Source organism: Scyliorhinus torazame, chromosome 4 (assembly GCF_047496885.1).
Source record: "Scyliorhinus torazame isolate Kashiwa2021f chromosome 4, sScyTor2.1, whole genome shotgun sequence".
Taxonomy (NCBI): Eukaryota; Metazoa; Chordata; class Chondrichthyes; order Carcharhiniformes; family Scyliorhinidae; genus Scyliorhinus; species Scyliorhinus torazame.
The window spans coordinates 73,106,114-73,124,128 of NC_092710.1; the positions used below are offsets into that span (position 1 = coordinate 73,106,114).

The 18,015-nt window shown below is 47.7% G+C and overlaps 1 protein-coding gene across 2 annotated transcripts in view; it reads left to right on the top strand.

Moving 5' to 3' along the window:
• Positions 1–18,015, top strand: part of fcer1g (Fc epsilon receptor IgFc epsilon receptor Ig) — a 137,116-nt gene that overhangs the window by 34,793 nt on the left and 84,308 nt on the right. For both annotated transcript variants that reach the window (XM_072498282.1, XM_072498281.1), the window contains exons 2-3: positions 9,558–9,649; positions 16,699–16,749. In XM_072498282.1, the coding sequence (XP_072354383.1) occupies positions 9,558–9,649; positions 16,699–16,749 (143 nt within the window). The remainder of the gene's footprint in view (positions 1–9,557; positions 9,650–16,698; positions 16,750–18,015) is intronic.

Sequence of the window (18,015 nt, forward strand, 5' to 3'; positions counted from 1 at the left end):
GTTTTGACTACCTGCTGGGACAAGCAGACCAGCCAAACTGCCTTCTCCAAGTGCCTTTTGTGTGCCTTACTTTCTGTCCATGCGGCCGCCGCCATTACAGGTTGCTCCGCATTGATTAGTTCTGAGACCCAAGGTTTGGTGAGGTTGACCTTTTGCCACATATACGAGGAGATTCGCTCCTCCATTTTACTTCGTTCCCTCACCCCCTCTGCCAAGTCACATACTCCAAACCACCGGGCTCCTGCCGTGGTCGCCATTGTAGAGGGTTCCATCTCTGCTACTCCACTACTGGGCCGATATCTGGGGTTTGAGTATCTGTGTGTGTCTCTCTCCAGCTGGCACTGAAACTTCAGAGGCCAGGGGATGCCGCACTGGGACACCTCCACGGAAGAGAGCACTGAATCAAGCCTGCCGTTTATCCCTAACCGGAAGCCTGAGGCTTATATCGCACAGATATCCAGACCCCACCAATGCCCAGGTGATTCTCTCTCTTGCCGGTGGTGCAACACCCACCCGGTTCCTACTTCGCTGGAGTAGCTTTCCCAAGAGAGAGAATAGGACACTGCTGTTTATTACCTAACCAGCAGCCTGTCCTGAGTGAACGGGTTTGAATCGTTCAAGATGACCCTAGATTCTCGACCCCGGAATTAAGGTGAGGAATATCTTAACAATGACTTGGTCAGAGATCGCTGGTGAGAGATTGAAGCATTTAAACGACTCCAATTATCAGCAAATCGAGGATTATTGCAAAACCCAGGTCAAAATCATCAAACAGAAGAAATTATAATAAAATCTTAAACTCTAACACAAACTAAGTCTATTCAGAAAGTACTATAACGGACACAACGTAAAATCTTATTGTTACACAATTTTAGCAATGGCACAAAACACAAATCAAGTCCCCTTCCCCAAAGCCTCAACCACTATCAAGGTCAAGGGAGTTTCGCAAGCTGCTGCAGGGTACTTACGGTCACAGGCTGCAGGAGGTCAAGTCGAAGGTGGAGAGGTCAAGCCAAGAGACCCTCAATCGAAACACAGCCCCTTTTATATCAGTTTTACCTGGCTTTTTCCTGTGTTCGGCCAGCCCCTTTTGCATTGAATCCATAAGGTTTAAAGTTCCCGCTGGTCCTGCCCCCTTTGAGCCGGTCAGACCTGTCAAGATGGGAGTACCTCCCCTAGGTCCGCCTCCAGTCTGCTTTTTGAGATTACGAGGTTGAGCTCCCTTGTGAAGATTTTCAAAGTCTTCCATCTGCTCCGGAGATCGCTGCTATGTTGATGGGGTGTTGATTGGATTCTGCTCTGGTGGAGGCCAAGTCATTTACATCTGCATGGGGCTATGACCATCCCATTGTCCTGCTTGCAGGCAGGCCCCTTGTGTATTCCCGTGCCCCTTTGTCTCTGTGTTTAATCTTATCTCGTTGTCTGGCTCCTTCTTCCTTGTAGCTCCTAGGGGGGGGGTTTGTAAATACCTATGCCCCTACTCGGCTCAGCGGACCAAGCCTGCTGGGAAATCTGGTTACATTCTTTTGGCTGACAAGTGTCCAGTTTACAGTCTCTGGGTTTTATTCCTGGGCAGTCCAAAAAAGGCCGGATTGCCCGAAAACCTTACGTTCCTAATGTTACTGGCTAGCCTACCTTCATATTTGATCCTCTCTTTCCTTATTTCTCTCTTTGTTATCCTCTGTTTGTTTTTGTAGCCTTCCCAATCTTCTGACTTCCCACTACTGCCCTTAGGGCAGTATGGTAGCATTGTGGATAGCACAATTGCTTCACAGCTCCAGGGCCCCAGGTTCAATTGCGGCTTGGGTCACTGTCTGTGCGGAGTCTGCACATCCTCCCCGTGTGTGCGTGGGTTTCCTCCGGGTGCTCCGGTTTCCTCCCACAGTCCAAAGATGTGCAGGTTAGGTGGATTGGCCATGATAAATCGCCCTTAGTGTCCAAAATTGCCCTTCGTGTTGGGTGGGATTTATGGGTTATGGGGATAGGGTGGAGGTGTTGACCTTGGGTAGGGTGCTCTTTCCAAGGGCCGGTGCAGACTCGATGGGCCGAATGGCCTCCTTCTGCACTGTAAATTCTATGATATCTACTCTTTGCCACATTATAGGCTTTCTCTTTTGCTTTGATGCATTCCCGGACTTCCTTTGTCAGCCATGGCTGCCTAATCCCCCCTCTGATAACATTTCTTTTCTTTGGGATGAACCTCTGTACTGTGTCCTCAATTACTCCCAGAAACTCCTGCCATTGCTGTTCTACTGTCTTTCCCACTAGGCTCTGCTCCCAGTCGATTTTCGTCAGTTCCTCCCTCATGCCCCTGTAGTTACCTTTATTTAACTGTAACACCTTTACATCTGATTCTACCTTCTTTCTTTCAAATTGGAGATTGAATTCTACCATATTATGATCACTGCCTCCTAAGTGCTCCCTTACTTTAAGATCTTTAATCAAGTCTGGCTCATTACATAACACTAAGTCCAGAATGGCCTGTTCCCTCGTGGGCTCCATCACAAGCTGTTCCAAAAAGCCCTTCTGTAAACATTCAATGAATTCCCTTTCCTTGGGTCCACTGGCAGCATTATTTACCAAGTCCACCTGCATATTAAAGTCCCCCATGATCACTGTGACCTTGCCTTTCTGACATGCACTTTCTATTTTGTGGTGCATTTTGTGCCCCTGGTCCTGACCACTGTTAGGAGGCCTGTCCATAACTCCCATTATGGTTTTTTTGCCTTTGTGGTTCCTCAACTCTACCCACACAGACTCCACATCATCTGACCCCATGTCGTTTAGTGCTATTGATTTAATTTCATTCCTAATTAACAAGGCAACCCCGCCCCCTCTGCCCACCTCTCTGTCTTTTCGATAGGTTGTGAATCCCTGGATGTTTAAATGCCAGTCCTGAACCCCCTGCAACCATGTCTCTGTGATGCCTACCACATCGTAACTGCCAGTCACAATCTGGGCCACAAGCTCATCTACCTTGTTCCGTACACTGCGCGCATTTAAATATAGCACCTTTAATTCTCTATTGACCGTCCCTTTTTGTTTTCTTAGTGTGGTGGACCTTGGTTTACTGAGCTTTTCCATACACTGTGTCATATTTTGTGGGATTGGGACTATTGTAACCTCTCCTGAATTCTGTCTTTTCGTGCTTTTTTGTATTCCTAAGCAGCTACGCTTCCCACTGATTACTTCACCTCTTGGTTCCCTGACTTTCCCTTCCCCCCCAATCTTTAGTTTAAGCACAGAAAATAAATGCAAAACACAAGAAACAGCAGATAGGCAGGAAAATAACCAGTTCTGACCAGTACTCGACATATCACTATCAATACTGGCCTGGCACCATCATCAGTATTAGCTGCCATTTTCTACTTGGAAACCAGTTCTCATTTCCCCCTTTGGAACTGGCTCTAGCTGGTACCCGTATTACTGGAACTTCCAGGTGGGCAGCACGGTAGCACAAGTGGCTAGCACTGTGGCTTCACAGCGCCAGGGTCCCAGGTTCGATTCCCCGCTGGGTCACTGTCTGTGCGGAGTCTGCACGTTCTCCCCGTGTGTGCGTGGGTTTCCTCCGGGTGCTCCGGTTTCCTCCCACAGTCCAAAGACATGCAGGTTAGGTGGATTGGCCGTGATAAATTGCCCTTAGTGACCAAAATAGGTTAGGAGGGGTTATTGGGATACGGGGATGGGGTGGAAGTGAGGGCTTAAGTGGATCGGTGCAGACCCGATGGGCCGAATGGCCTCCTTCTGCACTGTATGTTCCGTGTTCTATGTTCCTCCTCACTTTCTGATGGAGGGAAGATATTTAAGAGGCAGCTGCAAATGGTCAGGCCTTGGACGGACAGGGCCCTGAAGGTCACCTTCCTCCTCGATGAGGCAACGTGGGTCCAGAACGGTCCACTAAAGGCCAGGGCGACGGGATTAGCAAGTCGGCCATTTTGATTTTGCAGTCGCGGTGGGGACTATAATAGATCACCACACTCACAGACATTTTCGTGTGGCTTTTCATTCTGTGTGACTTTGTGCCCAACTTCCTCGTTCTGTCCGAAGTGTGTTACTTTCCAAAAATAGAATCACTAACACCAGAGAGTGAGTGAGATAGAGAGAGAGAGAGAAAGAAACAGACAAAGAAAAAGAGAAACACAATGAGAGAGACAGGGAGAGAGAGAGAGAGAGAGAGACAGGGTGAGGGAGATAGATAGGGAGAGAGAGAGACGGGGAAAAGGGAGACACGGACAGACAGAGAAAGAGAGGGAGAGACAGACAAGGAGAGGGAGAGACGGGCAAGGAGGTGGAGAAATACCAAGACACAGACATATCGTGTTAAACAGGAGCTGACAGAGAGACAAAAACAGATGGAGGGAAGGAGTGTGAGAGAGAGTTGGAGGGAGAGGAAGAAAAGGAGAATGAGAGAGGGAGAGAAAGAGACAGAGGGTGAGAGTGACAGAGGGAGAGACAGCGAGAGAAATATAGCGCTAAAAAGAAACTTTGAGAAGAAGAGAGAGGCAGAGAGATAGAGACAGAGAGAAAAAGAGACAAACAAGAGAGTGTGCGAGAAAGACAGAGTGAGAAAACTGGGGTAAAGTTGAAAGACTGAATGAGATAGAGACGGGGGATAGACAGAGTGAGGCAGAGCGAAAGAGACAGAGGGAGGCAGAAAAATGCAGATGGGTATGCAGAGCGAGAGTGAGGGGTTGGTGGGGGGGGGTGGGCAGGAAGGGACTAGGATAGGCAGACATAAAGAGAATGAGGGAGTCAGGGAGAGAGAGAGTGAGACAGAGACAAAGTGAGAGATATGCACAGACAGAAAGATGGGGAGACATATAAAGCAAGAGAAAGGGATAGTCAGAACAAGAGACAATGTGAAAGGAGAGAGAGAGAGAAATAGAGATGAGGCAGCAAAAAAGGCTAATCTTTATTGTCACAAGTGGGCTTACATTAACACTGCAATGAAGTTACTGTGAAAAGCCCCTAGTCACCACATTCCGGCACCTGTTTGGGTACACTGAGGGAGAATTCAGAATGTCCAATTCACCTAACAACACACCTTTCGGGGCTTGTGGGAGGAAACCGGAGCACCCGGAGGAAACCCACGCAGACGCGGAGAGAACGTGCAGAAGAAAGGGGCAGTGAGGTTGGGTTACAATAGTGTTGTTATCCAAGCTCGGAAAGTAGTTGAATTAGTAAAACCTGGAACCAAAATTTATTCTCAGCAACGGTGATCACCAGATTGTTGTAAAAACTGATCAGGCACAGGGGTGCTGTTTGTGTTGCTAAATTCAGGGTGGTTGGTGTTATGGGCCAGGGTTTAGAGAACCCCAAAGTGTATCATGGAGTTCACCTGACCCACAACTTTTAATAGATTGTGGTATGGGGAGCACGCGGCCCACTCTACAGTGTGGTACAGCAGAAATGGAAAAGTATTTTTTAAAAGCAAAACAATGTTTATTCTATGAATTCAAGTTGACCTTTTCAAAACATACAGTGAACATTTTAGCAACCATTAATTCAAATACAACCCCCAAAGAATACAACACTAAGTCATCCGTAAGCTGTCCTTTTAACATCCAGAAGACTTTTTAAAAAACGCCTTTAAACAGAAGCACATCAGGTTAAAGTCACTATTGGGAGCAGTTATTAGTTTTAAATCACCAAAGAATCGATTTACATTCTTTAGATTAGAGGGAGACTCTAATACACCTTCTGGCTGTGACTGCAGCTATCCAGCTCTCAAAACGAAACTAAAACATACCCTGCAGCAAACAGCCTAAAACGAAAGTAAAAAGCTGACAGACAGCCCAGCTCCACCCACTCTCTGACATCACTGCAGTAATAAACACCCATTTCTTAAAGGTACTCTCACTACAGATATTTATATACACACCTATTTATAAACACCCATTTCTTAAAGGTACTCTCATATGACATTGGCGTAGTGTTCACAAAGACCACAAAATAGCTTGTACTTGAACAAAGCTATACATTTATTAACACTACTAATTTGAATTTGACACATACTCCTAAATAATACACAGTTGATTATTAACCTATAACCTACAATCATCTACAAATAATCTCTACACTGTTATAAACTATGATCTGCTCTTACTCATGCTATCTTTACTTCAGTCTGTCTCTAGCTAACTCCTGCACTTCTCTCCCCACACAAGGCTTAACATCAATGTCTTATATACTTGTAACTGTAGCTCCCTCTAGTGGCTGTTCTAGATATTTCATTAACCCTTGTAGTTCTTACATTTATGATAACACCACATCCCCCTTTCTTTGTAAAAGAAAATTTATTGTCAACTTTGGTTGTGATATTTTTCTTTGAATAGTACATTCGCTAGTATTGATCATAAATGTGTTATCAGTTTGCACATTCATCACTTTGTTGACAAAAATGAATAATTATTACAGTTATCACAAATTTAATCTGTCTGTTGGTCTCTTTCTTGTTGATCTTCTCAACGGTGTCTTCAAAGTACGCGATTGCTCTTCCACATCTTCTTGCTGCATTGGTGTCAAGTAAGGATTGGGAAAGTCAATGTCCTTGAAGATGTTATCTGGACCAGTAACATTCTGAGGTAGAGACAGAACATGATGTGCTTCTGTTTCGCCTGAATATAGAACCTTGTTCAGTCTGAACTAAGTACCATCTTGGTGCGACTTGTCTGAGAACTTTAGCTATGTGTTGCCACCCACCATCAGGGTTCTGAATACGTACAAAGTCTCCTTCTTTTAATTTAGGTAGAGGTTTTGTTTGTTTGTCATAGTCCTCTTTTTGCTTCTGTTTTCTTGATGTGATACGCTTGTCTTTCTCTTGATGATCCACATCTGGAATGGTTATCTCAGGTAATGTGGTGCGAATTCTTCTACCCATTAGAACCTGAGCAGGTGATAATTCAGATAACAGTGGCATTGCTCTTTACGCCAACAACGCCAACGCTAGATCTTTATAATCATCGGTTGCTTTATGGATGACATTTTTGATTATTCCTACGCCCTTCTCTGCTTTGCCATTTGATCGAGGATAGCATGGGCTTGATGTGACGTGATTGACGTTGTACTTCTCTGCAAACGGTGTCCACTCCCAGGGCAGCACGGTGGCGCAGTGGTTAGCACTGCTGTCTCACGGCGCCGAGGTCCCAGGTTCGATCCCGGCTCTGGGTCACTGTCCGTGTGGAGTTTGCACATTCTCCCCGTGTCTGCGTGGGTTTCGCCCCCACAACCCAAAGACGTGCAGCGTAGGTGGATTGGCCACGCTAAATTGCCCCTTAATCGGATATAATGAATTGGGTACTCTAAATTTATAAAAATAAACTGTGTCCACTCCCAGCTTGAGAAACAAGGACCAAAGTCCGGACAACGTGTAAAGGTAGCCCATGGCGAGCGAAAATGGAATTTGCTGCATGAATTACAGATCTCGCCGTCGAATCATTCAGCGTCGTCGCCTCGGGATAGTTGGAGTAATAGTCGATGATGACTAGATAGTCACAACCTTTAAAGTCAAACAAATCCATACCAACTTTGATCCATGGATTGGTGATGAGTTCAGTTTCTTCCATACTTTCTCTGCACTGCACAGGCTGATACAGATTGTGCATTCTTGCACATATTGATCAACATCTCTGTTGGTTCCTGGCCAATATGCCGATTGTCTAGCCGGTCGGCAACACTTTTCTATGCCCCGATGACCCATGTGAATCTGCTGCAGAATTCCTTGACGGAGACTTGCAGGAATTGCTATCCCATCTCCTGTGAGTAGGAAACCATCTATTATGGTCAGATCATCTTTTATACTTCGAAAGGCAGGGCGACACCCATTGGGCCATCCTTCTTGGAGATATTTCATCACCCTCTGGAGCATCCAATCCTTTTCTGTTTCGGCTTTGATGATTCGTAGTTTTCGGTCAGACACTGGAAGTATCTCGGCAATGGATGAGGCTTGAGCTTCCACTATATATATATCTCTGCATCTGGTGTGTCAGCATCAGTGGCAACTCTGGATAAAGTATCAGCCACAACTAAGTCTTTCCCTGGCTCTTCATGGTGGTCAGTCGAAGTCTTGGTTGAGTGAACCCTTTCAACTAGGTTTAATTTTTCGCAAGCATCCACCCCAATTAGCATCTTCCACGATCTCAAAGTCGATTGGCATTTCAATGTCGCCATTTCTAACAATGAGACGGCAGGATCCTCGTGTGACTATCGTGTTACCATTGTAATTGGTCGGTCGACAGGTAGATTTCTTTATCAGCAGGGTCCTACAAGCTTGTCTTAAAACATTTTCTGTGATAATATTTGTGTGTGCCCCTGTATCAGTTTTAAATGGTATATCTTTGCCATTAATTTCTAATACGACAGTCCACTCTTTAATGATCTTAGAGAGCTGTTCTGCTGGTCTGTCATTGCAATCCGGCAAATTAATCCTCGTGATTGCTTCAATCGTGAAAGTATCCTTTAGTGTGTACAGTGAGAGATCCTCTCTGTCAGTCAAGATATTTTTTAATCTTCACTCTGAACATTTTGGATCCTTCTGAAGTCATTGTAGAACTTTTAAACTTTGGTTACGGGAGAAGCTGTTGAGAAATGACACTGTGCAGCAAAGTGGTTGAACTTGCAACAATTAGAACATTGTTTTGCCTTTTGCCATCAATTTATTTTGACTGTGGGCGTTGCTGCAGCGTGTGCACGTCAATCACACTCGTGACGTCACTCTCAAAATGGCCGCAGTTTTCTTTGCTGCATTGATGGCTTCGGCCACGTTTCCAGATTTTGCGCGCTCTTAGTTTGAGAATGTCCAGTTTTGGCACAGTTTACCGTTTGTCCTGAAGAGGTCAGGCTTCTCGAGACACTCCTTCACGATTTGTCTTCTGTCTAGATGCGTCTTGATTGTTTTCTTCAATCTTCTTATGCTAACTTATCTCTTCGAGCTGCTTCTTTCTTGTAGAAATAAACTCCTGGTACCATGTGGTGTCCTTTGTGTTGCTAAATTCAGGATGGTTGGCAGAGTATTCACAAACAGCACAAATTAACTTGAACTTGAACAAAGCTATAAATTTATTAACACAACTAATTTGGATTCGACATGTACTCCTAAATAACACGCAGTTGATTATTAACATAGAAACTACACACATCTAGAACTAATCTCTTTACTGTTGTAAACTATGATCTGCTCTTACTTACACTATCTTTACTTCAGTCTGTCTCTAGCTAACTCCTGCACTACTCTCCCCGCACAAGGCTTAGCATAAATGTCTTACATCCTTGTAACTGTATCTCCCTCTAGTGGCTATTCTAAACATTTCATTAACCCTTACAGTTCTTACATTTATGATAATACCACAGTGGGGATCTGCCTCTCTTCCCACGGTATAGCCTGCAGGTGATGCCAGACCCACAGTAACCTGGTGGGTGATCAACTGTCCTCCAAAATGGCTGAACACGCCATTAATTTATATCCATGAACGTGGCTCACTCCAAGGTTTCTGCTTGGTGCGCGGTATCTATAATTTGATCTGCAATGGCCCTGATACCTCCCCTCTCCCTTAATCTAGAGGCACTGCAGCCACCTGAGGTCTGTTACGTGTTGGATGCTATCCTATTCGTCTATGGGATTGTGTTAACTGCACTCTACTGCCGTCTGAAGGTAAGGTTTACACGGGTGACAGACTGCGGGAGCTGGATTAACATCAGTAGAGATACAGTCAGTAACACAGGGTGCTGGGGGAGAGGGGTTACTGAGTGACAGTGTGAGGGAGCTGGATTAACATCAGTAGAGATACAGTCAGTAACACAGGGTGCTGGGGGGAGAGGGGTTACTGAGTGACAGTGTGAGGGAGCTGGATTAACATCAGTAGAGATACAGTCAGTAATCACAGGGTGCTGGGGGAGAGGGGTTACTGAGTGACAGTGTGAGGGAGCTGGATTCAAATCAGGAGAGATACAGTCAGTAACACAGGGTGCTGGGGGAGAGGGGTTACAGAGTGACAGTGTGAGGGAGCTGGATTAACATCAGTAGAGATACAGTCAGTAACACAGGGTGTTGGGGAGAGGGGTTACTGAGTGACAGTGTGAGGGAGCTGGATTCACATCAGTAGATATACAGTCAGTAACATAGGGTGCTGGGGGAGAGGGGTTACTGAGTGACAGTGTGAGGGAGCTGGATTCACATCAGTAGAGATACAGTCAGTAACACAGGGTGTTGGGGAGAGCGGTTACTGAGTGACAGCGTGAGGGACCTGGATTAACATCAGTAGAGATACAGTCAGTAACACAGGGTGCTGGGGGAGAGGGGTTACTGAGTGACAGTGTGAGGGAGCTGGATTAACATCAGTAGATATACAGTCAGTAACACAGGGTGCTGGGGAGAGGGGTTACTGAGTGACAGTGTGAGGGAGCTGGATTAACATCAGTAGAGATACAGTCAGTAACACAGGGTGCTGGGGAGAGGGGTTACTGAGTGACAGTGTGAGGGAGCTGGATTAACATCAGTAGAGATACAGTCAGTAACACAGGGTGCTGGGGAGAGGGGTTACTGAGTGACAGTGTGAGGGAGCTGGATTAACACCAGTAGAGATACAGTCAGTAACACAGGGTGCTGGGGGAGAGGGGTTACTGAGTGACAGTGTGAGGGAGCTGGATTAACATCAGTAGAGATACAGTCAGTAACACAGGGTGCTGGGGGGAGAGGGGTTACTGAGTGACAATCTGCGGGAGCTGGATTAACATCACTGGAGATACAGTCAGTAACACAGGGTGCTGAGGGAGAGGGGTTACTGAGTGACAGTGTGAGGGAGCTGGATTAACATCAGTAGAGATACAGTCAGTAACACGTTGCTGGGGGAGAGGGGTTACTGAGTGACAGTGTGAGGTAGCTGGATTAACATCAGTACAGAAACAGTCAGTAACACAGGGTGCTGAGGGAGAGGGGTCACTGAGTGACAGTGTGAGGGAGCTGGATTAACATCAGTAGAGATACAGTCAGTAACACAGGGTGCTGGGGGAGAGGGGTTACTGAATGACAGTGTGAGGGAGCTGGATTAACATCAGTAGAGATACAGTCAGTATCACAGGGTGCTGGGGGAGAGGGGTTACTGAGTGACAGTGTGAGGGAGCTGGATTCACATCAGTAGAGATACAGTCAGTAACACAGGGTGCTGGGGGAGAGGGGTTACTGAGTGACAGTGTGAGGGAGCTGGAATAACATCAGTAGAGATACAGTCAGTAACACAGGGTGCTGGGGGAGAGGGGTTACTGAGTGACAGTGTGAGGGAGCTGGATTAACATCAGTAGAGATACAGTCAGTAACACAGGGTGCGGGGGGAGAGGGGTTACTGAATGACAGTGTGAGGGAGCTGGATTAACATCAGTAGAGATACAGTCAGTATCACAGGGTGCTGGGGGAGAGGGGTTACTGAGTGACAGTGTGAGGGAGCTGGATTAACATCAGTAGAGATACAGTCAGTATCACAGGGTGCTGGGGGAGAGGGGTTACTGAGTGACAGTGTGAGGGAGCTGGATTCACATCAGTAGAGATACAGTCAGTAACACAGGGTGCTGGGGGAGAGGGGTTACTGAGTGACAGTGTGAGGGAGCTGGAATAACATCAGTAGAGATACAGTCAGTAACACAGGGTGCTGGGGGAGAGGGGTTACTGAGTGACAGTGTGAGGGAGCTGGATTAACATCAGTAGAGATACAGTCAGTAACACAGGGTGCGGGGGGAGGGGGGTTACTGAGTGACAATGTGAGGGAGCTGGATTAACATCAGTGGAGATACAGTCAGTAACACGGTGCTGGGGGAGAGGGGATACTGAGTGACAGTGTGAGGGAGCTGGATTAACATCAGTGGAGATACAGTCAGTAACACAGGGTGCGGGGGGAGGGGGGTTACTGAGTGACAATGTGAGGGAGCTGGATTAACATCAGTCGAGATACAGTCAGCAACACAGGGTGCTGGGGGAGAGGGGTTACTGAATGACAGTGTGAGGGAGCTGGATTAACATCAGTAGAGATACAGTCAGTATCACAGGGTGCTGGGGGAGAGGGGTTACTGAGTGACAGTGTGAGGGAGCTGGATTAACATCAGTAGAGATACAGTCAGTAACACAGGGTACTGGGGGAGAGGGGTTACTGAGTGACAGTGTGAGGGAGCTGGATTCACATCAGTAGAGATACAGTCAGTAACACAGGGTACTGGGGGAGAGGGGTTACTGAGTGACAGTGTGAGGGAGCTGGAATAACATCAGTAGAGATACAGTCAGTAACACAGGGTGCTGGGGGAGAGGGGTTACTGAGTGACAGTGTGAGGGAGCTGGATTAACATCAGTAGAGATACAGTCAGTAACACAGGGTGCGGGGGGAGGGGGGTTACTGAGTGACAATGTGAGGGAGCTGGATTAACATCAGTGGAGATACAGTCAGTAACACGGTGCTGGGGGAGAGGGGATACTGAGTGACAGTGTGAGGGAGCTGGATTAACATCAGTGGAGATACAGTCAGTAACACAGGGTGCGGGGGGAGGGGGGTTACTGAGTGACAATGTGAGGGAGCTGGATTAACATCAGTCGAGATACAGTCAGCAACACAGGGTGCTGGGGGGGGGGGGGAGGCGGGGTTACTGAGTGACAGTGTGATGGAGCTGGATTAACATCAGTAGAGATACAGTCAGTAACACAGGGTGCTGGGGGAGAGGGGTTACTGAGTGACAGTGAGGGAGCTGGATTAACATCAGTAGAGATACAGTCAGTAACACAGGGTGCTGGGGGAGAGGGGTTACTGAGTGACAGTGTGAGGGAGCTGGATTCACATCAGTAGAGATACAGTCAGTAACACAGGGTGCTGGGGGAGAGGGGTTACTGAGTGACAGTGAGGGAGCTGGATTAACATCAGTAGAGATACAGTCAGTAACACAGGGTGCTGGGGGAGAGGGGTTACTGAGTGACAGTGTGAGGGAGCTGGATTCACATCAGTAGAGATACAGTCAGTAACATAGGGTACTGGGGGAGAGAGGTTACTGAGTGACAGTGTGAGGGAGCTGGATTAACATCAGTGGAGATACAGTCAGTAACACAGGGTGCTGGGGGAGAGGGGTTACTGAGTGACAGTGTGAGGGAGCTGGATTAACATCAGTAGAGATACAGTCAGTAACACAGGGTGCTGGGGGAGAGGGGTTACTGAGTGACAGTGTGAGGGAGCTGGATTAGCATCAGTAGAGATACAGTCAGTAACACAGGGTACTGGGGGACAGGGGTTACTGAGTGACAGTGTGAGGGAGCTGGATTAACATCAGTAGAGATACAGTCAGTGACACAGGGTGCTGGGGGAGAGCGGTTACTGAGTGACAGTGTGAGGGAGCTGGATGAACATCAGTACAGATACAGTCAGTAACACAGGGTGCTGGGGGAGAGGGGTTACTGAGTGACAGTGTGAGGGAGCTGGATTCACATCAGTAGAGATACAGTCAGTAACATAGGGTACTGGGGGAGAGAGGTTACTGAGTGACAGTGTGAGGGAGCTGGATTAACATCAGTAGAGATACAGTCAGTAACACAGGGTACTGGGGGAGAGGGGTTACTGAGTGACAGTGTGAGGGAGCTGGATTCACATCAGTAGAGATACAGTCAGTAACACAGGGTACTGGGGGAGAGGGGTTACTGAGTGACAGTGTGAGGGAGCTGGAATAACATCAGTAGAGATACGGTCAGTAACACAGGGTGCTGGGGGAGAGGGGTTACTGAGTGACAGTGTGAGGGAGCTGGATTAACATCAGTAGAGATACAGTCAGTAACACAGGGTGCGGGGGGAGGGGGGTTACTGAGTGACAATGTGAGGGAGCTGGATTAACATCAGTGGAGATACAGTCAGTAACACGGTGCTGGGGGAGAGGGGATACTGAGTGACAGTGTGAGGGAGCTGGATTAACATCAGTGGAGATACAGTCAGTAACACAGGGTGCGGGGGGAGGGGGGTTACTGAGTGACAATGTGAGGGAGCTGGATTAACATCAGTCGAGATACAGTCAGCAACACAGGGTGCTGGGGGGGGGGGGGAGGCGGGGTTACTGAGTGACAGTGTGATGGAGCTGGATTAACATCAGTAGAGATACAGTCAGTAACACAGGGTGCTGGGGGAGAGGGGTTACTGAGTGACAGTGAGGGAGCTGGATTAACATCAGTAGAGATACAGTCAGTAACACAGGGTGCTGGGGGAGAGGGGTTACTGAGTGACAGTGTGAGGGAGCTGGATTCACATCAGTAGAGATACAGTCAGTAACACAGGGTGCTGGGGGAGAGGGGTTACTGAGTGACAGTGAGGGAGCTGGATTAACATCAGTAGAGATACAGTCAGTAACACAGGGTGCTGGGGGAGAGGGGTTACTGAGTGACAGTGTGAGGGAGCTGGATTCACATCAGTAGAGATACAGTCAGTAACATAGGGTACTGGGGGAGAGAGGTTACTGAGTGACAGTGTGAGGGAGCTGGATTAACATCAGTGGAGATACAGTCAGTAACACAGGGTGCTGGGGGAGAGGGGTTACTGAGTGACAGTGTGAGGGAGCTGGATTAACATCAGTAGAGATACAGTCAGTAACACAGGGTGCTGGGGGAGAGGGGTTACTGAGTGACAGTGTGAGGGAGCTGGATTAGCATCAGTAGAGATACAGTCAGTAACACAGGGTACTGGGGGACAGGGGTTACTGAGTGACAGTGTGAGGGAGCTGGATTAACATCAGTAGAGATACAGTCAGTGACACAGGGTGCTGGGGGAGAGCGGTTACTGAGTGACAGTGTGAGGGAGCTGGATGAACATCAGTACAGATACAGTCAGTAACACAGGGTGCTGAGGGAGAGGGGTCACTGAGTGACAGTGTGAGGGAGCTGGATTAACATTAGTAGAGATACAGTCAGTAACACAGGGTGCTGGGGGAGAGGGGTTACTGAGTGACAGTGTGAGGGAGCTGGATTAACATTAGTAGAGATACAGTCAGTAACACAGGGTGCTGGGGAGGGGGGTTACTGAGTGACAGTGTGAGGGAGCTGGATTAACATCAGTAGAGATACAGTCAGTAACACAGGGTGCTGGGGGAGAGGGGTTACTGAATGACAGTGTGAGGGAGCTGGATTAACATCAGTAGAGATACAGTCAGTAACACAGGGTGCTGGGGGAGAGGGGTTACTGAGTGACAGTGTGAGGGAGCTGGATTAACATCAGTAGAGATACAGTCAGTAACACAGGGTGCTGGGGGAGAGGGGTTACTGAGTGACATTGTAAGGGAGCTGGATTCACATCAGTAGAGATACAGTCAGTAACACAGGGTGCTGGGGGAGAGGGGTTACTGAGTGACAGTGTGAGGGAGCTGGATTCACATCAGTAGAGATACAGTCAGTAACATAGGGTACTGGGGGAGAGGGGATACTGAGTGACAGTGTGAGGGAGCTGGATTAACATCAGTAGAGATACAGTCAGTAACACAGGGTGCTGGGGGAGAGGGGTCACTGAGTGACAGTTTGAGGGAGCTGGATTAACATCAGTAGAGATACAGTCAGTAACACAGGGTGCGGGGGGAGGGGGTTACTGAGTGACAGTGTGAGGGAGCTGGATTAACATCAGTAGAGATAGTCAGGAACACGGTGCTGGGGGAGAGGGGATACTGAGTAACAGTGTGAGGGAGCTGGATTAACATCAGTAGAGATACAGTCAGTAACACAGGGTGCTGGGGGACAGGGGTTACTGAGCGACAGCATGTGGGAGCTGGATTAACATCAGTAGAGATACAGTCAGTAACACAGGGTGCTGGGAGAGAGGGGTTACTGAGTGACAGTTTGAGGGAGCTGGATTAACATCAGTAGAGATACAGTCAGTAACACAGGGTGCTGGGGGAGAGGGGTTACTGAGTGACAGTGTGAGGGAGCTGGATTAACATCAGTAGAGATAGTCAGTAACACAGGGTGCTGGTGGAGAGGGGTTACTGAGTGACAGTGTGAGGGAGCTGGATTAACATCAGTAGAGATACAGTCAGTAACACAGGGTGCTGGGGGAGAGGGGTGATGCGCTAAGCGTCAAGAACCACAAAGACATGTGAGACTTTAACTCAGGCTTTAATATACTACATGGGAGGCTTACCCGACACAGACGACCCCAGAAAGAATGGGGGCTGTCCCAGAAGAGGTTCTTATACTGACTCCCGGGGGAGTGGCTAAGGCGGAGCTCTCCGTGGCCAGGTCGGGTTACGTGCCAGTTACCGAACCTCTGCAGAGTTACAGTACAATACACAGTATTACAGGGCCACGTTACGCACAACTATTATATACCATGTACAATGGTAGGGAGGTACAGTGGTGTATCACCACAAGGGGTTACTGAGTGACAGTGTGAGGGAGCTGGATTCACATCAGTAGAGATACAGTCAGTAACATAGGGTACTGGGGGAGAGAGGTTACTGAGTGACAGTGTGAGGGAGCTGGATTAACATCAGTGGAGATACAGTCAGTAACACGGTGTTGGGTGACGAGTCCGCAGATTTTTGGAATTATGTCAGAGCTGATTTTCCGAGACTCAGTTTGAAGCCAGTGAGGACAGGGGGAGTGATTGTGTGCCTTTTGGAAGAGGGGCGGAATAGGGAATGCCAGAGGAGTGAGGAATTTTGTCTCGCACAGAAAGGTTAATTGATGCTCTTCTCTTGAACTTTATACAGCTCCAGATGCGCAAGAAGGCGTCAGCAGCTGGACAGGGCTCAGAATACGAGGTATGAAAACTGGCATTTGTGAGCTGGTGTTTTGGGAGTCAGGAGGTATGTCTCCTGGGTGACCCCAAAAAACAAGAACTGCAACATCAAACAGGCCAGGAGCTGACTGGCAGGAACAGGGCTACATTGTTCAATTCAAATACAATCATAGAACATAGAACAATACAGCGCAGTACAGGCCCTTCGGCCCACGATGTTGCACCGAAACAAAAGCCATCTAACCTACACTATGCCATTATCATCCATATGTTTATCCAATAAACTATTAAATGCCCTCAATGTTGGCGAGTTCACTACTGTAGCAGGTAGGGCATTCCACGGCCTCACCACTCTTTGTGTAAAGAACCTACCTCTGACCTCTGTCCTATATCTATTACCCCTCAGTTTAAAGCTATGTCCCCTCGTGCCAGCCATTTCCATCCGCGGGAGAAGGCTCTCACTGTCCACCCTGTCCAACCCCCTGATCATTTTGTATGCCTCTATTAAGTCTCCTCTTAACCTTCTTCTCTCCAACGAAAACAACCTCAAGTCCATCAGCCTTTCCTCATAAGATTTTCCCTCCATACCAGGCAACATTCTGGTAAATCTCCTCTGCACCCGCTCCAAAGCCTCCACGTCCTTCCTATAATGCGGTGACCAGAACTGTACGCAATACTCCAAATGCGGCCGTACCAGAGTTCTGTACAGCTGCAACATGACCTCCTGACTCCGGAGACTCAATCCCTCTACCAATAAAGGCCAAAACTCCATAGGCCTTCTTCACAACCCTATCAACCTGGGTGGCAACTTTCAGGGATCTATGTACATGGACGCCTAGATCCCTCTGCTCATCCACTCTTTCAAGAACTTTACCATTAGCCAAATATTCCGCATTCCTGTTATTCTTTCCAAAGTGAATCACCTCACACTTCTCTACATTAAACTCCATTTGCCACCTCTCAGCCCAGCTCTGCAGCTTATCTATATCCCTCTGTAACCTGCTACATCCTTCCACACTATCGACAACACCACCGACTTTAGTATCGTCTGCAAATTTACTCACCCACACTTCTGCGCCTTCCTCTAGGTCATTGATAAAAATGACAAACAGCAACGGCCCCAGAACTGATCCTTGTGGTACGCCACTTGTAACTGAACTCCATTCTGAACATTTCCCATCAACCACCACCCTCTGTCTTCTTTCAGCTAGCCAATTTCTGATCCACATCTCTAACTTTATTCAAATACAATCATCACACCATTCAATTCAAATACAATCGTCGCCCA